Below are 23,049 nucleotides of genomic sequence, written 5' to 3' on the forward strand. Positions count from 1 at the left end.
GTCTGTTTTCTATAATAAAGAAGATCTCTCAAGCCGCTTGCATCACTATCTCAAGTTTTTAAAATATTTGTAAATTCTGCTTTATAGGAAGTCATTCATCAGAATTATCTGAGTCTCAAGTTGGTTAGTTAGATTTAACAGAACTAAGTCTCATCCATGGCTCATCAGCGTTTATATGTAAAAGGTTTTGTGCTTGCTTTGGCAGCACAAATACTAAAATTGGAACAATACAAAGAAAATTAGCATGGCGAAGCATTTCATATTTTGCAGTCACAGGAAGGTCATTTGGCTGCTGGCCAGCTAAGTAATAGTTTGAATCAAAACAAAATGGATGGCACCTTATATTAGAATTGTGATTTTCGTTACAAAGGTGATCTATAAACTGAGAATGGAGCTAAGTAACACATGGGGTGTTGCGTAAATATTTTGTTAGTATGTATCTTGAAATGAGAAAATGTCAACTTTCATCTATTTTATGGAACTTAAAAAAAATGAAAGTAGGGCTTTATCTTCCATGTCAGTTGGAGATAACATGGAGATTAACTATCACTCTAGCAAACGTCTGCTGGTTCAGTTCGAATCTATAGAGAAGTGATAGTGGTAGCCCAAGCCAGATCTTGACATGTTAGTTTTCTCTCCTTGGAATTGATGAGCTCAGTAATAGTGGACAATCATGTTACCTATTTTAATGAAATAATGGTATTCATAAATAAATTGATTTACAAATTATGAAATAATTGAGATGCCCTGAATTATAAGCCACAAATAATAGAACAATAAACAAAATTAGGACAACATTTTTCTTAAACTGAAGCATTTGAATATTAGAACCTATGAAAAAACACACATTGGGTTTGATTTGGGATTTCAAAATAGTTCCAGCAATAAAATTTAAGAACAGATTCCACTACTTTACTATTTCTCTGTGAATGTTAAAAATGCTACTTCATTAAACCTGTAAAACAACCTCATGAAAGAAGACAGTACAATCTAGAAGAAGACATTGCGCCTAAGAGAAGCAACCTGTTTAACAGCAAATACCTGTAGGCTGTAGAGCCAGGACTTATCAGTAAGAGCCAGGAAGGTGACTTTCTATTATGTCAAGGTGATGTGAGTTAGTTTATGAGCTATACTGCCTTCACTTCATGAGTACTTCACCTGTCGTTATTATTTAATTAGAAAGGTACTAAGAAGTTTGTAGAGCTCACAGAACAGAAGTGTATAGGATAATTAACATCCCGATACTGTTTAAAATACTCTAGTAATTTAGTATGTTTGGTAAATTTTTTTAATAATAGTATTAAAATATAAATTTTCTTCATTAATTTTATGCATAGCATTCTCAAACTAATTTCTGAATACAAAGAAGAAAAGAAATCTAAAGCGCTTTCTATAAATAGCAATCCAGGTAAGATTTCTAACAGTGAATTACTCTTGATGGTATTACCATAGATAAAAAAGAATAAGGATGTTTTGATTACAAAAAAGCACTGTTTAAATGGCATGCATTTAAAAAAATACTTTCTTAGTAGTCTAGATTTCATAATTATTTAAAAAGTTAATTGTAAATGATTTATAATCTGAAATAATATTGTTTGAAAAAATTGTTACTTAATTATGGTTCCTAATATTCTAGATGATCTTTTTGTGTAAATAAGAAAACAAATTTTAAGTTATGCTGTATGTTTTCTTTATAGTCACATTAAAATGAATTAGACTTTTTAATTAGAACTTCTATTTAATTTGTATAATAAATTCTTTGCAGCTAGTAAATGAACAATAATTACAATTGACCCTTGAATAGCATGCTATTTAGCTCTACCAATCCCCATGCAGTTGAAAATACATATTTGGTATGTTACATGTATTATATTCTGTATTCTGCATACAAGAAAATAAACTAGAGAAAGGAAGCTTTTGCAGTAGTTAAAGCTGTAGTTTCCTTGTAGTTCAATCCTTGAACTACTATCAAGCTAGTGTGAGGTATTTACCCTTCCATGGTAAAATAAATAAATAAATAAAGTAAGCTCCATTTACTCATTTTTAAATGTTGGCCTTTTTCTTGGCCTTGTGCCTTCTTCATTTGTTTTGCTTAATTTTTCCTTATATTTATAAAAATACAATAATAATTGACAGGGATTTTTCTCTTGTGAAAGCCATCAGTGAAGAGGCCATGTTGACTTAGGAAATATAAACATATTTATGTTGTGGCAGTAGATATATAAAGCATAAGCAGAAAAGAGGTACAGTTAATATGATTTAGTGAACACTGAATGTAAAACACTAGGGTGCAGAGAGAAATCCTGGACCATTCATAGGTTTCCAGGTTGTGTACTAGCCTTTATACTGCACACGAGAAAGGAGTAGGACATGTTCAGTGAATGGAGAAGTACAGCTGGTCAACAGGGAAGAATAATTTCCCTTCCCTCCAACTCTGAGGTTGGAGATGCAGACATAGATTGATGTTATTCTAATTATTAGGCAAAGTCATTGATCTCAATGAGCTGTCCATGATGCAGACGTAGAATGAGATGGCATCCAGTGACAAAACCCCAGGAATGTCAATATTTCCCCCCTACCCCCAGAAAGAAAAGAGTTGGTTAAGGAGAATGAGCAGTGGCTAGAAAAAAGTAGGAGAGGAGTCAGAGGAAGTGATGTTGCAAAAATAAAAAATGTGAGAATTTCAAGGAGGGAGTATCAATTCTAACAAGTAAGATGACTAAAAAGTCAATTAGATTTAACTTGTAAAAGCTCTTTGGTGGTGCCCTTTTCAAAAGAACCATTTTTGAGGTGTAAGGTGCACTATTGATGTGATTGGTATGTTTGGTGTCCAAGTATGGAGGAATAAATCTATCAAGATCCTGCGTAACTCTTTTGTAACTGCAGAAGCTATGTGCACAGGGTCAGGGAAAATGTCTTGACTTCTGAGTACATGTACCAACGCTTTTACAGAATTGTCAAAACCTAAGGGTAATGTGTGAGAAAAAACTGTGGCCTCCTTATCTGCTCCTTGTGGAAATACTTAATTTGTACTGAAGCCCCTGTTAAGTTCTTCTGGATGCATTCTGAAACAAAAGTCTGGTAGCAATAACTGCACCCAACTTCTCCAAAGCACATACACCCCAACTCACTCCAACATGGAATCATAACACAGCTGCATTTCAAGAGTTTCTAGTTTCAGTCAGAAGTAGTTTACAGATCAGCAGTTTGGAGAAGCTAACGTCTTTTATAATATGGAGAAAAATGTAAGTTGATATGCTAAATATACCAGTTCTCTGTGTTCTGGGACAATTTGTTTTAGTGCATTTTCCTTTTCATTGCCTCTTACAATATCTGCTTTTACTGCTTTCTTTTGAATTTCATCCCTAAAGAAAATATTATTAGAACACATTTCTAACACAGGCATGTTTGACAACTATATATTATTTCCTTTTAAGAGAATTAGCTACCTATTCTAAAGTATATCTGGTATTCTATTAATCTTTAATGCTAAACTTCTTGATATCTTTAGCACAATGACATTGTAAGTGATGACAGTCCTTTATGATTTTGAGTGTCTTTTAAATTTTCAAATTTTAAATGTCTTTTAAATTTTCAAACTTGACATAGTTTTAATGTAAAACACTTTCCTGGTATTACCTTTCTTCAAATATTGCTAATCTGTTACTTAGCTAGACTATTTGGTCAATTGGATTACGAGACTTTCAACCATTTATATATCACTTTCTTTCTTTCTTTCTTTTTTTTTTTTTTGAGATTGAGTCTTTTGCTGTCCCCCAGGCTGGAGTGCAATAGTGTGATCATAGCTCACTGCAGCCTCAAACTCCTGATTTCAAGTGATCTTCCTACCTCAGCCTCCTGAGTCGCTGAAACTGCTATAAGCATATGCCACTGCATCCAGCTAACTTTTTTCTTTTTTTTTATTTTTCAGAGACAAAGGTCTCTCTCTGTTGGCCAGGCAAGTCTTAAACTTTTGCCTTCAAGTGATGCTCCTGCCCAGCCTCCCAAAATGGTAAAATTATAGGCATGAGCTATGGTGCAGGTCCATAACTTCCATTATTCCCCAAATAAGTTTAAAGTCCTCTTGACCCTTGATAATAAAAATCCACTGTTTGGGAGGAGAAGTGGATAACTCATCCTACATTTTAAATGCAGTTTTTGACTTTTTGACCTGTTCTGTGAAGAACGGCCTTTAACAGATGATTTTTAGTTTTAATAGACATTTTTAGTCTTATAAGAAGCTAAAAAAAAAGATTAGAAACAAATTAATTGAGCTCTATGATCAGTGGTACAGTATTATACTATATCCAAGGGCTACATATATTTCTATAATTATCACAATGACTTGAATAATGCAAATTATTTTATCTATGTTTTCACTAATCCTTTTTTTTTTTTTTTTTTGAGCCAGAGTCTCTCTCTGTTGCCCATGCTGGAGTGCAGTGGTGCAATCTCGGCTCACTGCAACCTCCGCATCCTGGGTTCAAGCGATTTTCCTGCTTCAGCCTCCTGAGTAGCTGGGAGTACAGGTGTGCACCACCATGCCTGGCTAATTTTTATATTTTTAGTAGAGACGGGGTTTACGCCGTGTTAGCCAGGATTGTCTTGATATCCTGACCTCGTGATCCACCAGCCTTGGCCCCCCAAAGTGCTGGGATTACAGGTGTAAGCCACCGTGTCCAGCCTACTAATACATTTTAGAGATAGAGTCTCACTCTGTTTTCCAGGCTGGAATGCAATGGTTATTCACAGGCACAATCTGCACTGTAGCCTGGAACTTTTGATCTCAAGCAGTCTTCCTGCCTCAGCCTTTGGAGTAGTTGGGACTGCAGGTGCGTCTCACTGCACCTGACCTGCCTGATACCTAATTATTATAAAAGAAACCTTGCTGAGCTGAAGAAAATTGACTGTGATCTGTTTGTTTCTCTTCTAGAATATTTCATACTATGGGATATATTTTTAATTATCCACATTCTCAATTTTTTAATTCTGGTTAAAATAGGATTGCTGCTTGTTTTTCATTTTTTTGGCATAATTGTTTCTATTTCTTTTATGGATTTATTCAAGCAGAAATACAGGAATCTTAAAGGCAACTGTCAAGGAAAACAGATTAGGGAAAGGTATTTTGTAAAACAGCTTTCTGATTGTAGTCACATGTCACATCACTTTAAAGAAAACAAATTTCGAGGCGGAACCCACAGATTTTCCCGGACCCACGTGGAAGCGGCGCTCAAGATGCTGCGCCGCGAGCCCGCCTGCGCCGCGAGTACCTGTATCGCAAGGCCCGCGAGGAGGCGCAGCGCTCGGCCCAGGAGAGGAAGGAGCGGCTGCGGCGCGCACTCAAAGAAAACCGCCTGATTCTTACTGAGTTACGCCGGGAAGCTCTGACCTTACAGGGGTCCCTGGAGTTTGATGATGCTAGCGGTGAAGGTGTGACCAGCCACGTGGATGACGAATACCGATGGGCAGGAGTCGAGGATCCCAAGGTCATGATCACTACCTCCTGAGACCCCAGTTCCCGCCTCAAGATGTTTGCAAAGGAGCTGAAGCTGGTGTTCCCGGGAGCCCAGCGAATGAACGGAGGTCGACATGAAGTGGGGGCGCTGGTGCGAGCCTGCAAAGCCAACGGCGTGACCGACCTGCTGGTGGTCCACAAGCATCGAGGCACACCTGTGGGGCTCATCGTCAGCCACCTGCCCTTTGGCCCTACTGCCTGCTTCACGCTGTGCAACGTGGTCATGCGGCATGACATCCCAGACCTGGGCACCATGTCGGAGGCCAAGCCCCGCCTCATCACACACGGCTTCTCCTCCCGCCTGGGCAAGCGGGTCTCTGACATCCTCTGATACCTATTTCCTGTGCCCAAAGATGACAGCCACCGGGTCATCACCTTCGCAAACCAGGATGACTACATATCATTCCGGCACCATGTGTACAAGACGGACCACCGCAACGTGGAGCTCACTGAGGTCGGGCCCCGCTTTGAGCTGAAGTTGTACATGATCCTCCTGGGCATGCTGGAGCAAGAGGCCACCACAGACGTGGAGTGGCGCTGGCACCCTTACACCAATACCGCACGCAAGAGGGTCTTCCTGAGCAACTGAGCCCACTCACCACTTAGTCAGGACGTGGACTTGGAACACAGGACGGGGACTCTCATAGACAGACCTGCCAGGAGGGGCTCACCAACAGGCCCACTGAACTGGGATGTGGAACTGTGGCAGGTGGAGAGGTGTGAATAAACCGTCTGTGTCATGTGAAGGAAAAAAAAATTTCATGTAATGCAGTTGTGTCAGGGTTTCCCAAGACTGCCTCTATGTTTGGTGATTCACTTAGAAGGATTCAGCAAACAGTCATACTCAGGGCTTTGATTTGTTACAGTGAAAGAATACAAAATAAAATTAGCTCAGGGCAAAGGGACATGTGGCATATCTGGGGGAAGCCAGGCACAAGCTTCCAGGAGCCCTCCTGTGGAGTTACCAGGATGTGCTTAATTCCTGTAGCCTTGAATTTTGACAGCATACGTGCAATGTTGTTTACCACTATGAGTCTCATAGAGACTTACACAGTATCCAAAGATTTTATGGAAGCTAGTTACATAGGCATCCTCTCTCACACGTGCAAAAGTTCCAGACTTCCAGAAGAAAAGCAGCTATTCAGAGTCAACTACATTGTTTATGCAAACAGTTTAGGTACAGTGATCTACTTTTCTCAGAAAATGGTGAGAAACCTTTAAAATATAAATTTCCAAACACCAGTGAAAGGCCAGTTTTGCATGTAGGTCTTTCTAAAATGACAGTCTTATGACTGTCATGTGAATTATTTTCTTTACAGCAGTTATAGCCCCAACTTAATTTTAGGTATTGTCTTAAAAATTCTATTTTAATAGTGAATAGTATAGTGATATAGCATGCTGCTTATTTCATTTGCATGAGTTTCAATTTAATATGAAATATTAAGTTTCTGTGCTGTTAGATTTTTGACTTTTGGTGAATATTTAACAAATTTCTATACAGAAGTTACTATGGCAATATTAGGTAATTATAATCTGTTCTTATTTGATTAACCTTTCAGCAAAATTGTTAAACTAAGTAATAATTTCTGATTTAAAATTAAAATAAAAAATTTATTTCGTTTTAATTATATAGCTGGTTCAGTTTTGTTTTATATTTTGTAAAATTTCTGTTTATAATTATGAAATTTAAAAAATCAATCATGTATTAGTTATTTTCTTGCCTACTAATACAATTATTTCCTTTATGTATTTTTATATACTATAATTCTGCAGTGAATATTCCTATTCTGTTTCAAATTGAGTGTATCTTGCTATAATATATGGTAGTAGAAGATTTAGTGACAATCTTCTTTTTTTAAGTTATACTTTAAGTTGTGGGGTTCATGTGTAGAATGTGCAGGTTTGTTTCATAGCGTAATGGTGGTTTGCTGCATCCATCATCCTGTCATCTGCATTAGGTATTTCTCCCAATGCTATCCCTCTCCAGCCCTCCACCCACCGACAGGCTCTGGTGTGTAATATTCCCCTCCCTATGTCCATATAACTCCCACTTATGAGTGAGAACATGCGGCATGTGGTTTTTTGTTCTCATGTTAGTTTGCTGAGAATGATCGTTTTCAGCTTCATCCATGTCCCTGCAGAGAACAAGAACACATTCTTTTTGATGGCTGCATAGTATTCCATGGTGTATATGTGCCACATTTTCTTTATCCAGTCTATCATTGATGGGCATTTGGGTTGCTTCCAAGTCTTTGCTATGTGAACAGTGCTTAGATAATCATATGTGTGCATGTGTCTTTGCAATAGAACGATTTATAAATTTTGGGTATATACCCAGTAATGGGATTGCCAGGTCAAAGAGTATTTCTGGTTCTAGATCCTTGAGGAATCACCACACTGTCTTCTACAATGGTTGAACTGATTGATACTCCCACCAACAGTGTAAAAGCATTCCTATTTCTCCACATGCTCTCCAGCATCTGTTGTATCCTGATTTTTTAATGATTACCATTCTAACTGACGTGGGATGGTATCTCATTGTGGTTTTGTTTGCATTTCTCTAATGACCACTGATGATAAGCTTTTCTTCATATGTTTGTTGGCTGCATAAATGTCTTCCTTTGTGAATTGTCTGTTCGTTTCCTTCACCCATTCTTTTGATGAGGTTGTTTGTTTCTTTCTTGTAAATTTAAGTTCTCCATAGATTCTGGATATTAGCCCTTTGTCAGATGGGTAGATTGCAAAACTTTTTTCCCATTCTGTTGGTCGCTGGTTCACTCTATTGATAGTTTTGCTGTGCAGAAGCTCTTAAGTTTAATTAGTTCCCATTTGTCTATTTTGGCTTTTGTTGCTATTGCTTTTAGTGTTTTAGTCATGAAGTCCTTGCCCATGCCTATGTCCCGAATGATATTGCCTAAGTTTTCTTCAAGAGTTTCATGGTGTTAGGCCTCATGTTTAAATTTTTATATCCATTTGAAGTTAATTTGTGTATAAGGTGTGGGGAAGGGATCTAGTTTTGTCTTTCTGCACATGGCTAGCCAGTTTTCCCAATACCATTTATTAAATAGGGAATCCTTTCCCCATTGCTTTTCTCTGGTTTGTCAAAGATCAGATGGTTATAGTTGTGTGGTGTTCTTTCAGAGGCCTCTATTTATTCCATTGGTCTATATCTCTGTTTTGGTACCAGTACCATGCTGTTTTGAGTACAGTAGCCTTGTGATATAGTTTGAAGTCAGTAACATGATGACTCCAGCTTTGTTTTGTTGTTGTTGTTGTTGTTGTTTTGCTTTGGATTGTCTTGGCTATGCAAGCTCTTTTTTGGTTCCATATGAAGTTTAAGGTGTTTTTTTTGAATTCTGTGAAGAGGGTCACAGGTAGCTTGATGGAGATAGCATTGAATCTATAAATTCTTTTGGGCAGTATGGCCATTTTCACAATATTGATTCTTCCTAACCATGAGCATGGAATGATTTTTCATCTGTTTGTGTCCTCTCTTATTTCCTTGAGCAGTGGATTGTAGTTCTTCTTGAAGAGGTCCTTCACATCCATTGTTAGTTGTATTCCTAGGAAACATTATTTGTTGACGTGTATGTTTTTGCAAAACTGGACAAACAGATGGCAAGAGTGCTGAACTGCTGAACTCAGAAAATGTAGGTATATCAGGAGACTTGAGGAGTATAAAGAAAATGATTTTTAAAATTTTGACTCAAGTATAAATGAACTCACTTCAGATGTATTTAGAATATTTGCATAAAAGGTGATTTGATTTTGGCTGCTCCAGGAACTACTGGAAGCAGTAAAGAGTGCTAGAATTAGGATAAACCACAGTAACTGATTACTACTCTTATTTACTATTGGGCATCAGAGATACATGTTTTGTTGATATTAGTTATTCAAATGAGATAAACATGAATATATATACATTAACTTTGTTTCTCCAGAAGCTAACTTTTGGATGAAATAGTAATTTAATAAAAATTTTTAAGAGAATAGTATACTTCAAGCTAGACTATTTTGGAAACAAAAATAATGTTGAATTCATTAATTGACTCCTAAAAGGTTTGTTTTCAATGAATATTAGAGTGAGTTTCAAATGTAAAAGCTTATTCATATCTATCCTTGTAGCAACTTTATTTTGCATAAGTATGTCAAATTTGATAATTTATTATACTTTTTGAAGAGATTTATATATTGTATATTCTTGCCATGAGCAAAATGAAGAATGTTTCTGAAGATTAAACTAGAGGATACAAGAAATGTAGGCACATTGTTATACCACATGTAAGGTTTGTTCTTGGGTTCTTGCCAAGTTTAAAAAGAAGAAACTGAGGCTAACACAAGAAGATCCAATATGAAGGAATTTATTCAGGCTCCCAGGTGAGGTTCTGTGGTCCAACAGGAGGGGCCAGAGAAGTCACACGGACTCCTCTCAGATGTGGGGTTTTATAGGGAGTGAAGGAGCTCGATTGGTTTTGGGACAGCAGGACTGCTATTGGGTAAGGTTACAAGCCTTTGTTTGCATACAGGACTTGGCTGCTATTGGTTAGAATTACTCGGCTGCTATTGGCTAGAAAGACTCAGCTGCTATTGGCTAGAAAGACTCGGCTGCTATTGGCTAGAAAGACTTGACTGCTATTGGCTAGAATCACAAGACTCTGCTTGCATACTGAATTCTTTAAGGGAAGGCCAGGCTGTGTGAGAAGGGGAGAAGGGAACATGCCCAAGCAGGTGCGAGCTTTCAGACAAAAGGTGGGGGCGTGTGCGTCTGAGCTCGTGGCGAGGCAACCAACCTTACACTACATGGGTATGAGGAATAAAGAATATTATATACTAGGATTCACCAAACCTATATCCAAGCTGATCATTCTGGGACATGTCCACTGAGGAGTTGTGAAGCGTTCATTCAACTAAAGCGTCATAGTCATTGCGCACCTGCTCAATTATCAGGCAAGTAGAAGAGCGTAATGAATATTTGTAGTATAATGGTACAAATCCTTCTGATGCCTTGCATGAAAGACATGACATGCAGGAGCATTTACCGCCTGCTTTGACATTGATTCCCAGATGTATAAGTTGCTCCTCTGATTTTAGATCACATTTATTCCTAATCACTCAGCATATCCACATGCACAATGACACTATTTTATTGTGGTAATAGACATATAAAGAATAATATCACATTTAAAATTATAAGTGTATGTTTCATGACACCTGTATTTCTGTTCTCTTCGGTGTATTTCTGTCATGTTCCTGTTCCAAGACACAAAGTATGAAACATCAAAGCCTACGCTAATACAGGCAGGGGAATAAAGCTTGATGCTAACACTACATGAATGTATGGTTAACTTTATCATATTTACATATGATTGATTATGTATCCCTTTTTCTTTTCAGTATCTTCTCTGAAACAACTAGGCTACAGGGTAATTACACTCTCATTTATATTTCTAATTATTAACTCCATAGTCTATGAAATATACTTAATGTATTGATTATTTTGTTTCAAATTCCATTCAGGCTCCACGTGACAAGAAAACATCTGTTTCAGTTATAGCCAGAGAAGTAAAGGATGGAGACCAATCTGGGACAGGTAATTTTGCAATACACATTTAATGTCATGTTCCCTCAAGATTGAAGAGAACTTCTATTTTTTGAATAAATCAGTGGAAGGCTCAGTGAAGCTGCACATTCTGATTGAACAGGCCTGGGCTTCTGCATTAATAATAATTTCTTGGTTGACACTGGTACTGCTAGTCCTTGGCCTTGATCTGAGTAGTAAGATTATAGACTTCCCTACATTGAAATTGGGAAGAAGAACCATTAAAGAGCAGTTGAAGACATACCAGACTCAGGGACAGCATAATTTTGCTTTAGTTCTACAGCATGTTTTCATCAAGGGGGAAAGAGAAGGAGATGAAGTAATAGAAATTATAGGCATCAGACCATATTGCCAAAACCAGAGGGAAGAAGTGATCGTAATAACCCGTAAACACTGTAGAAAACAACTAAGGACACCACTGATGGAGTAATTACTTTCCTTAAGGAGGAGAGATTGTGAGGCAGGAAGGAGGGAAAAGAAGAAGGTATTTATGCAATTTTGGGGATTCTGCTGAGGAAACCTGAGTGAACTCCCTTCAGATGCATTTAGAATATTTGCATTAAAGAAGATTGGATTTTGGCTTCTCTGGGAACTACTGGAGGCAGGAAAGTGTGTTACAAATGAGATAAACCACCCTGATCCATTACTTTTCTATGTTACTATTAGGCATCAGAGATATAAGTTTTGTTGATATTATTCAAATGGGATAAACATGAATATGCATACTTAGTCTTCTTTTTTCAAAGAGCTAACTTTTGGATAAAAAATAATTTATGAAAATGGTTTAGAGAACAACATTATACTTCAAACCAGAACTTTTTAGAAATAATAATAATGTTGAATTCATTAATTGACTCTTAAAGTAGTTATTTCAATGAATACGGGAGTGATTTCTAAATGTAAAGCTTCCTCACATCTAATGCTTGTAGTAACTTTATTTTGTATATGTATGTCAAATTTAATAATTTATCATACTTTTTTGTGAGGTTTATGTATTATGTCTTCTTGCCACGAGTGGATTAAGAAACTTTCTGAAGGCTATACTAGAGGATGCCAGAAATGTAGTCACATTATTACACCACATGGATATGAGAAATAAAGAATATTATATAGTAGAATTCACCAAACATATATGTAAGTTGATCAATTCAAGATACTTCCACTGAGAAGTTATGAAGTGTACATTCAACTAAAGTGTCATTGTCATTTTGTTCCTGCTTAATTGTCAGGCAGGTCAAAGAGCATGATGAATATTTGTTGTATAATGGTATAAATCCTTCCAATGTCTTGCATGAAAAACATGCGAGAGCCTTTACCATCTGCTTTGACATTGATTCCCAGGTGTATGAGTTGCCTCTCCGATATTACATCACATTGGTCCTCATTACTCAGCATATCCACATTGATAATAACAGGTTTTTATTGTAGTAATAGACATATGAAAATATTATTACTTTTGAAATTGGAAGTTTATATTTTGTGAAACCTTTATATCTATTTTCTTCTGTGTATTTCTGTCATGATCCTGTTTCAAGACACAAAGTGTAAAACATCTAAGCATCCAGTAATACAGGCAGGAGGATACAGCTTGGTGCTAATACTACATGAATACATGGACACCTTTATTATATTTACATATGATTGATTACATATCCCTTTTGATTTCAGTGTATTCTCAGAAACAGCTGGACTTAAAGGTAATTACACTCTCATTTATATTTTGAACTATTAACTGTATAGTCTATGAAATATATTTTATGTATTGATTATTTTGTTTTACATCCCATTCAGGCTACAATTGACAAGAAAGATTCTGTTTCAAATATAGCCACAGAAATAAAGGATGGGCAAAAATCTGAGACAGGTAATTTTGCAATTCACAATTAATGTCATGTTTACTCAAGATAGAAGAGAATGCCTTTTCCCCAAAATAAATGAGTGGAGGGCTCATTGAAACTGTACATTCTGATTCAGCAGGGCTGAGATTCTTGGGAGATGTTGGTGCTGCTGTTCCTTGGCCATGATCTAAATAGTAAGATTATAGACCTTTCTACATTGTAATTGGAAAGAAGAGCCATTAGAGAGCAGTTCAAGATGTAACAGTCTCAGCGGCAGCATAATTTGCTTTACATCTACAGCTATGTTTTCATAAACAGGGAAAGGAGAAAGAGATGAAGTAAAAGAAATTGTAGGCACCAGATAGTATTGCTAGAATTAGAGGGAAGAAGTGATCATAATGACACATGAACATTGTAGAATGAGAACTAAGGAAATCACTGATGTAGTAATTATTTTCCTCAAGAAAGAGGAAATGTGAGTCAGGAAGGAGGGAAAAAAAGAAGTTATTTATTTAATTTTGGGATGTCTGCTGAGGAAACCTGAATGAACTCATTTCACATTCATTTTGAATATTTACATATAAGAAGATTTAATTTTGGCTGCTCCAGGAATGACTTGAAGCAAGAAAAAGTGCTATAATTGGCATTAACCACCCTGACTTATTACTCTTCTATATTACTCTTAGGCATCAGAAATACATGTTTTGTTGATTTTAGTTATACAAATTAGATAAATTTGAATATGAATATATTGTCTTCGTTGTTCAGGGAGCTAACTCTTGGATAAAATAGCTATTTAATGAAAATTCCTTAGAGAATAACATGATACTTTAAACAAGACTATTTTAGAAACAACAATAATGTTGAATTTATTAACTGACCTTTAAAATTTTTTTTTCAATGAATATTGGAATGATTTTCGAATGTAAAAGCTTGTTAATAACTAATCTGTGTAGGAGTTTTATTTTGAAGAAATATGTCAAAATCGATAATTAATGATACTTTTTCTTGAGGCTTTTATATTATACCTGGTTGTCATGAGTGGATGAAGAAACTTTCAGAAAGGCTAAACTACAGGATACAATAAATGTAGGCACATTATCACACCACATGGGTATGAAAAATAATGAATATTATCTGCTAAGATTCACTAAACATATATCCAGGCTGATCAATTGAGGACATTTCCACTGAAGAGTCATGAAGTGTACATTCAATCGAAGTGTCATTGTGATTGTGTATCTTTTCAGCTATCAGGCAAGTTAAAGAGCATGATGAATGTTTGTAGTATAATGGTATAAATTCTTCTGATATCTTTCATGAAAGACATTCGGGAGTATGTACCACCTGCTTTGACATTGATTCCCAGGTGTATGAGTTGCTCCTCTGATTTTAGATCACATTGGTCCTCATCACTCAGCATATCCACATTGATATTGATACTTTTTATTTTGGTAATATACATATGATGCATAATATCTCTTTGTAATTTTATAACTGTATATTTTGTGGAAGCCTGTATTCCTATTTTCTTCAGTATATTTCCTCATGTTCCTGTCCCAAAGACATAATCTATAAAACATCAAATTCTACACTAGTACTGTTACGGGAATCAGGAGACCAGAGAGACCAATTGGTGGAACAGGAGGATTTCATTAAGGTGTGCACCAGTTCAACAGATTTGCATTCAAAGGCTGAGCTCTGAACAAAGACAGGGCTTGACTTTTTTTTTTTTTTTGAGTTGGAGTTTCACTCTTGTTACCCAGGTTGGAGTGCAATGGCGTGATCTCGGCTCACCGCAACCTCTGCCTCCTGGGTTCAGGCAATTCTCCCTGCCTCAGCCTCCTGAGTAGCTGGGATTACAGGCACGTGCCACCATGCCCAGCTAATTTTTTGTATTTTTAGTAGAGACGGGGTTTCACCATGTTGACTAGGATGGTCTCGATCTCTTGACCTCGTGATCCACCTGCCTCGGCCTTCCAAAGTGCTGGGATTACAGGCGTGAGCCACCACACCTGGCCCAGGGCTTGACTTTTATACACAAAATACAAGAGCAGAACAAAGGCAGTTTATCAAGCAATGACGGGCCTATAACTCAGGCTTACATACGACTTTTGCTATGTGACCTAGATGGCCATTATCTAGGTTGCTGAAGAGCCTCACACAAGCTTATCTTGCATCCTTTGCTATGGCACCTAGATGGCTGCAATCCAGACTTGCTCAGACGTATCTCATGACCTTCACTGTGCTGCTTAGATGAAAAACGGAAACTTGCAGTTATTAGCTATAGAGAACAAGAATACAAGAATCTATAAACTCATAAAACTTGCAGAGCAGGGTACAGTTCCACAGGAGGGGGAAGGACTCAGGGAAGTTTGCTTATACCAAAGGCAAGGAGGAAAATTTGTTTTTCTGCCCTCATCTCCTGCTTCAGTACAGGCAGGAGGATACAGCTTGATGCTAACACTGCATTAACGTATGGTTGGCTTTATCATAGTTACATATGATTGATTATATATCCATTTTGCTTTTCAGTGTCTTCTCAGAAACAACCGGCCTGGAAGGTAATGACTCTTTCATTTATATGTTGAATTACTAATTATATAATCTATGAGGTATATATTATGTATTGATTATTTTGTTTCTCATTCCATTCAGGCTATAATTAAAAAGAAAGTTTCTCTTTCAAATATTGCCACAGGAATAACGGTTGTTGAAAAGTCTGGAGCAGGTAATTTAGCAATAGATATTTAATGTCATGTGCACTAAAGATAGAAGAGGACTTCCCACCCCTGAATAAATCAGCAGGGGGCTCTTTCAAAATGCACATTCTGATTCAGCAGGCCTGAGATTCTGCATTTCTAGTACATTCTCAGGTGATGCTGATGCTGCTGGTCCTTGGCCATGATCTGAATAGCCAGGTTATACACTTCTGTACATTGAAATCAGGAAGAAGAACTACTGGAAAGCAGTTCAAGACATGAGAGGATCAGGGGACAGCATAATTTTGCTCTTACTTCATAGCATGTTTCATTGGAGAGGGGAAGGAGAAAGAGACGAAGTAATAGAAATTATAGATGTCTGATGGTACTGCTAAAACCAGAGGGAAGAAGTTGTCATAATAATCCATAAACTCTGTAGAATGAGAAGCAATGTGACCACCGATGTAATTATTTTCATCAAGAAAGACGGATTACAAGGCAGGAAAGAGGGGAAGGAATAAGTTTTTTAGGTAATTTTGGGGCTTCTGCTGAGGAAACCTGGGTGAATTCACTTCAGATGTATTTAGAATATTTGCATACCAGATTTGATTTCTGGCTTCTCCAATGACTACTGGAATCTGGAAGGAGTGTAGAATTGGCATAAACCACAGTGACTCATTATTCCTGTTTATTACTATCAGACATCAGAGGTATATTTTTTATTAGTTATTCAGATGAGTTAAAATTTAATATGAAAGCATTAGGTTTTTTGCTAGCTTTTTTATTAAAATAGCTATTTAATGAAAATTCTTTATAAAGTGATACTCCAAACTAGACTAATTTTAGAAAAAAGTAATGTTGAATGCATTAACTGAATCCTAAAATGGTTACTTTCAATGAATATTGTACTGATTTCCAAATATAAAAGGTTATTAATATCTAATGCCTATAGCAATTCCATTTTGTATAAGTATGTATAATTTATTGTACTTTTTGATGGGGTTTATATATTTTATCTTCTTGCCATGAGTGGATGAAGAAACTTTCAGAAGGCTAAACTAGAGGATACAAGAAATGTAGGCACATAATTACACCACATGGTTATGATAAATAAGGAATATTATCTACTAGGATTCACCAAACATATATCCAAATGGCTCAATTCAGGACACTTCCACTGAAGAGATGTGAAGTATACACTCAACTGAAGTGTCATTGTAATTGTGTATCTTCTCAGTTATTGGGCAAGTGAAAGAGCATGATGAATGTTTGTAGCATAATAGTATAAATCCTTCTGATGTCTTGCATGAAAGATGTGCAGGAGTATGTACCACCTGCTTTGACATTGATTTCCAGGTGTATGAGTTGCTCCTCTGATTTTAGATCACATTTCTCTTATTAGCTTATCCACATTGATATCAATACTTTCTTTTATTGATAGACATGGTGCTTAATCTCACTTTTTAACTTGTAAGTATATGTTTTTTGAAGGCAGTATTCTTATTTTCTTCAGTGTACTTCTGTCATGTTACTGTCTCAAAGAAATAAACTAGATAAACATGAAATCCTACACTAACACAAGCAAGAGTATTTAGTTTGATGCTAACACTCCATGAATGTATGATTGGCCTTACCGTATTCACATATGATTGATTATATATATATTTTTTGCTTGTTAGAATATCCTGAAAATCTTCCCACCTTGAAGGTAATTACTCTTATATTTATATATTTAATTATTAACATATCCTATACAACATACATCATGTGCTAATCATTTTATTTTAAAACCCATTCAGGTTACAACTGAAAATAAAGATTCTGTTCTGAATATAGCCATCAAAATGAAGGATGTACAAACATCCTTGCCAGGTAAACTTTGCAATGCAAATTTAACTCTGGAAAGAAGTACATTAATCTATTTGTAATGCTCATAGTCTTTTCATTCTCAATTATTTTTCTTTTTATGTTTTATTTCAGGATTTCATATAAATAATGTAGGTGTTATCTTTTTTATGTTTTTAAAAATGAGATTTACACACATAAGGAAAAAGTATATTTTTAAAATATAAGGTTTTGTGTTGTTTTTTGAAAGGGAATTTCGCTCTTGTTTTCCAGGCTGGAGTGCAATGGCATAATCTTGCAACCTCTGCCTCCTGGGTTCAAGGGATTCTCCTGCCTCAGCTTCCTGAGTAGCTGGGATTAGAGGCATGCACAACCATGCCTGGCTAATTTTGTATTTTTAGTAGAGATGGGGTTTCTCCATGTTGGTCAGGCTGGTCTTGAACTCCTGACCTCAGGCGATCCGTCTGCCTTGGCTTCCCAAAGTGCCGGGATTACAGGAGTTAGCCACCACACATGACCTGAAAAATAAGGGTGTATTCAGATGTTTCTACTTTTACATTTGGATACTCTGAAGTTTTTGATTTGGAATTTCAATAGTTTTTAGCAATTTAAAGAGATCAATTTTGATACTCTAAAATATTTGTTTTGCTTTAAAAGTCAATTTGAAGTATAGTTTTTATCTAATGAAATATTTTACTTTGTAACATATTTAACTTTTATAGGTTCTGGTCTGTTTTGTTACCCTTATTATATTAAGCCAATCAGCTGTTTTGATTAGCACAGTGTGTGTCTGTGTATGTGTGTGTGTTACTTTATATATAAATTTTTGTTTTTAATTTTAATGTGTAAATTGTATGTGCTTATGTTTATGGAATAAATGGGATATTTTGATGGAGGCATACAATGTGTAATAATCACATCATGATTAATGGGTTATCCATCACCTCAAGCATTCACAATTTCTTTGTGCTGTCTTTTAATTTTTACTCCCTCAGTAATGCTAAAATGTACAAGTTATTGCTGACTGTAGTCATATTTTTGTACTATAAAATGCTACATTTTATTTATTGTATCTAACTATAGTTCATACTTATTAAGTATCCTCATTTCCTACCACCCTCGAACCCTTCCTATACTGTGGTAACATTGATTTTATTCTCCATCTCCATGAGTTCTTTTTTTTTTTTTTTTAATGTTGCAAATTCCTTTACTGTTATCTTCCCCACCACCAGGATCACGTAGAGTCCAGTCTTTTTACTCCCTAACCCCTTTCCTGAAAAAGGTGCTACCTCCTTCCCAGATAGATGAGAGAGGGCAGGACTTCAGGCTGGATTCACCATTAGGCTCTCCCTTCCACAGCCTGGAGCAAGGGAGGGAGGGGAGGTGATGGCTGGAGACGGATGGATGGGTGGTGGGCTGAGAAGAGGAAACTAGGAAGGGCAATTCCAGGCTCAGCCCTGTCCCTCCAGCTTTGCCTCTGGGTGTAGGGAAACAGACATGACTGACCAGGGTGAGGGCTGTGCCCAGGTGGGCCATGGTCACGCATCAGGTAGTCCAATAAACACCGTGGACTCCCAGCAAGGCTGCTGCCTGCTGTTTCAAGGCTGCTGTGGTTGCAGACACCCCACTGGCCTTGGCTCCCTGTCAACAAGCTGAGGGTGGGAGCAGGAGGGAGGAGCAGCCCCTGCCTTAGGAGCCTCACAGGCTGCACCAAGAGAGCAGCCAGCCTGGGGCTGGGGCTGCCAGGGCTGGATCAGCCAGGGTGGCTGATCCAAACGTCATAGATGCTTTTGTTGGGTGGCACCCCCTGGAAGAGGGTATCTAGATCCCAGAGCAGCCCTGGGGGCCCTCGGGTTTCAGGGATCACACCCCAGTAGGCAGGGCTGGTTGACGGTGGACACTGGGGACAGGAGGTGGGCGGTGGTGCCAAGGGCATTACCACATTGAGAGTGTAGATAGGAAAATAGGAGGTAGACAGCTGCCCTCAGAGGGAGGCCCTGTGTCCCCCACTGGACAGCCCCCCAGGAACTGAGGTGCCCTGTAGTAAGTGGAGAGGCCAGGCCCTAGGCTCTGGGGAGAGGGTGGAGGGCCCGATGGCTCCCCCCGGGAAGCCTCCCCCTCCACTCTTGTGGGGCCCGGAAGGGGGCAGAGGGGCCACAGAGGCCTCTCAGAGGAGAGAAGGAGTGGGGTGGGCACAGCCTCTTCCCCACTATTCTCCATGCCTGTAGGAACTGGGCTGCTCTGTGGAGCTAGCCCTGGCCAGGGTGCCCCCTCCCGGGAGCCCCCTAGCAGGAACTTGATGCTGAAGCCCTCGCTGGGTGGCGGCAGGGGACTGGGAGGCCGATAGGGCCGGCCGTGCAGCACGTAGGGGCCCAGGTCCTTGGCGAAGGCTCCTCTCGCACCCCCGTTCTGCCAGCGCCTGCACAGGGCCGTGTTCTGCAGCCGTAGTGCCTCGGCTGGGATCAGACTCACGTCGACTGCCCAAAAGTTGCCCTTGGCCTGGGGCTTTGCAGGGTCCTTGGGCACCTTGCGGAAGCATCGGTTGGAGGAAAGGTTGTGGCGAATGGAGTCTTTCCAGCCCTCGTAGTCTTTCCCGAACAAAGGGAACACCGCCTGGACCTGACGGATGATCTGGGCCAGCTTCAGCCTGCGGGAGGGTGCGGCCTGAATCACCAAGGCAATCACGGCCAAGTAGGTGTAGGGGGGCTTGTCATGTCGCAGGTACCTCCTCTTCCTCCTCTTGGGGGCCTGGGAGGGCGACTCTGCCTCTGGGGGCCGCAGACAGGAGCCGCTGCAGGGCCCCACGCAGGACCATAGACAGCGTGGGCGGGGGCCTGGCCCCACTCGGTCAGCAAGGCGTCGTTCTTTCCCACAAGTCTTTGTTGTTGTTTTGAGACAAGGTCTCGCTCTGTTGTCCAGGCTGGAGTACAGTAGTATCATCTGGACTCAGTGCAGCCTCCACCTCCTGGGCTCAAGCGATCCTCCCGCCTAAGCCTCCTGGGACTACAGGTGTGTGCCATAGCGCCCGGCTAATTTCTCACTTTTTGGTAGGGACAAGTCCTCCCTATGTTGCCCAGGTTGGTCTCCTGGGCTTAAGCGACCCACAGGCCTCAGCCTCCTCCCAAAGTGCTGGGATCACAGACGTGAGCCACCGCGCTGGGCCTTTCCCTTAAGTCTTAAGGCACCCCTCTCCACTGGGGTCTCCTTGGTGGGGCGCTGGAGGCTCTCCGAGTTCTGACCGCTCCTCTCCGACCGCAGTGTCCCGGGCCGAAACCACCCCAAAAGCTGCCACTCATTCCGCCGGCGTCCATCCAGTTGCCCACGATGACTCGGTTTTTTCCACCACCGTCCCAGGAGCCTTTGAACACTCACCGTCTCACCCAAGGCCCGAGAAGGTCGCAGCCGCAGAGGGATCGCCTGGCAGCCCGCAGCCGACCCCATGAGTTCTATTTTTTAAATTTCTCACAACCACAAAGGAGTGAGAACACGTGAAGCTTTTCTTTCCTTGCCTGGATTATTTTACTTGACATAATGCCCTCCAGTTCCATCCATGTTATTCCGAATGAGAGGATTTCATTCTTTCATATGGCTGAGCAGTATATGTATCATATTTTTTAAATTCATTTGTCTGTTGATGTATACTTAGAGTGATTCCAAATTATGGCTATTGTGAGAAGTGCTGCAATAAACACGTCAGGGCAGATTTCTCTTTTACAATACTGATTTCCTTGCTTTTGAGTAGTTACCTAGCAATGGGATTGTTGGATCAAGTGGGTAGTTGTATTTTTAATTTTTTGATGACTCTCTATACTGTTCTCCATAGTGGCTGTACTAATTCACAATGCCACCTATGGTGTACAGGGGTTCTGCTTTCTCCACATCCTCACCAGCATTTCTTAATGCCTGTCATTTGGATAAAAGCCATTTTAAGTGAGATGAGAAGATACCTCATTGTAGCTTTGATTTGCATTTCTGTGATGATTAGAGATGCTGAGAACCTTGCCATATACCTGTTTGTCATCTGATAGCAGTTCAAAACATAACAGAGTCAAAGCAGAAGTATCATTTTGCTATTATTTCTGAGCATCATTCTAGCCAGAGGGGAAGGAGCAAAAATTTAGGAAATAGAAATTATACATGTAAGATACTACTGTTAAATAAAGAGGAAAAAAGGGGTGGGAATAATTCATGAAAGTTATATAGAAGTTTTGATAATAATCAAATTAAATGTATTTGAACTAAGAAACTTTTATTTTATTAAGAAATCTATTTTTTTATAAGATCGCAATTCCATGAAAGTACCTTAGAGATAAGCATGATATATCAAATCAAATTAATTTTAGAAACAAAAAGTTATAGCATTCATTATTTGAATAACAAAACTGATATATTCAGTGAATATTGCACTGATTTTGAAGTATAAAAAGTTATTAAGTCTGAAAATTAAATTTTTCATTTTTGACTATTATTTACACATTGAAACTTATTATACACTATTTTGATGTTTTTAAAAATCTTCTTGCATGAGTGGATCAAGAAACTTTTTGACAGGGCCAAACTGTAGGATATGAGCAATGTAGACTTAGTAGTAGCCCACCTGAGAATGAAAAAAAATGAATAGTTCTTTTGTTATTCTAACTGTCTATCTAAGCTGAGTAATTTTGAACAGTTTCTTTGATGAGAAATAAATTATATATTTATTGGAAGTGTCCTCACAACTTTGTACTTCCTAAATAATAGGAAAAATAGTTGAAAATAATAAGTGTTTGTAGCATAATGGTATAATTGAACCTGATGGATTGCATTAAAGACAGACCATAGCATCCTCCCATCAGCTTTGACACTTACTCTCTCAGGATCATGATTTGCTATTCTTATTTAAGATTATTTTTCTCATTATCAGTCAGCATGTTTACATTGGAATAGATACAGTGTTCTATTTTAATTATAGTTAGTTGAGACATAATCTCACTTTTAAAATCTTAACTATATATATTTTTAAAACCTATATTAAATAAAACTGTTTATCTGAGGAAAGATAGCCAGAATCAAGGAAGACTTCACGTAGCTGTCTGAGTCTTTCATCTTTTAAGAAAGATGAAAGAAATTCATCAGAATAGTTGAGGAAGATATTTAGGCTATAAAGAAGAGACTGCACATTGATGAAAGTGTAAACAGTAGCAGTCATTTTGGAAATCATTAATAATGAACAGCAGGCTCAGTGTGTTGTTATAAAGCTACTATTAAGAAGTAAAGAACAGTGTACTGTTACTTTATCTGTTTCTACTGGATTTTTACCTTTTGTTTTATTTCTGATGGTTTTGTTCATTGATGTTGGGTGGATGAATTTCTGAGTGAATCTTTGACCATGTTTGTATGGCTCGAACCTGTTGACATCTAGTGCCTCCCCAAGTGGTTTGCTGAAGTTTTGGAGGATTAAAAGCATTTCTTAAAGAAGTAAATATTATACTAAAGATTAACCTTCATTTAAGCTCTCAATTTATAAAATAATAATTTTATTTTTTATTTTTAGAAAGACTATGGCTTTTA

General features: G+C 38.3%; 1 protein-coding gene and 2 pseudogenes across 2 annotated transcripts in view; 2 read left to right on the forward strand and 1 right to left on the reverse strand.

The window, feature by feature from the left end:
* LOC110568267 (ankyrin repeat domain-containing protein 36C-like) overlaps positions 1–23,049 on the forward strand; it is a 48,655-nt gene that overhangs the window by 7,108 nt on the left and 18,498 nt on the right. For both annotated transcript variants that reach the window (XM_064364216.1, XM_064364217.1), the window contains exons 4-12: positions 1,338–1,408; positions 10,910–10,938; positions 11,033–11,105; positions 12,783–12,811; positions 12,906–12,978; positions 15,488–15,516; positions 15,611–15,683; positions 17,334–17,362; positions 17,454–17,526. In XM_064364216.1, coding sequence (XP_064220286.1) covers positions 1,338–1,408; positions 10,910–10,938; positions 11,033–11,105; positions 12,783–12,811; positions 12,906–12,978; positions 15,488–15,516; positions 15,611–15,683; positions 17,334–17,362; positions 17,454–17,526 — 479 coding nt within the window. The remainder of the gene's footprint in view (positions 1–1,337; positions 1,409–10,909; positions 10,939–11,032; positions 11,106–12,782; positions 12,812–12,905; positions 12,979–15,487; positions 15,517–15,610; positions 15,684–17,333; positions 17,363–17,453; positions 17,527–23,049) is intronic.
* LOC135269710 (U3 small nucleolar ribonucleoprotein protein IMP4-like) lies at positions 3,516–6,104 on the forward strand (annotated as a pseudogene).
* Positions 19,198–20,439, reverse strand: LOC110568268 (forkhead box protein H1-like; annotated as a pseudogene).

The sequence above is a fragment of the Aotus nancymaae genome, unplaced genomic scaffold (assembly GCF_030222135.1).
Source record: "Aotus nancymaae isolate 86718 unplaced genomic scaffold, 86718_ANA_hifiasm-v0.15.2.pri h1tg000057l, whole genome shotgun sequence".
NCBI classification, from domain to species: Eukaryota; Metazoa; Chordata; class Mammalia; order Primates; family Aotidae; genus Aotus; species Aotus nancymaae.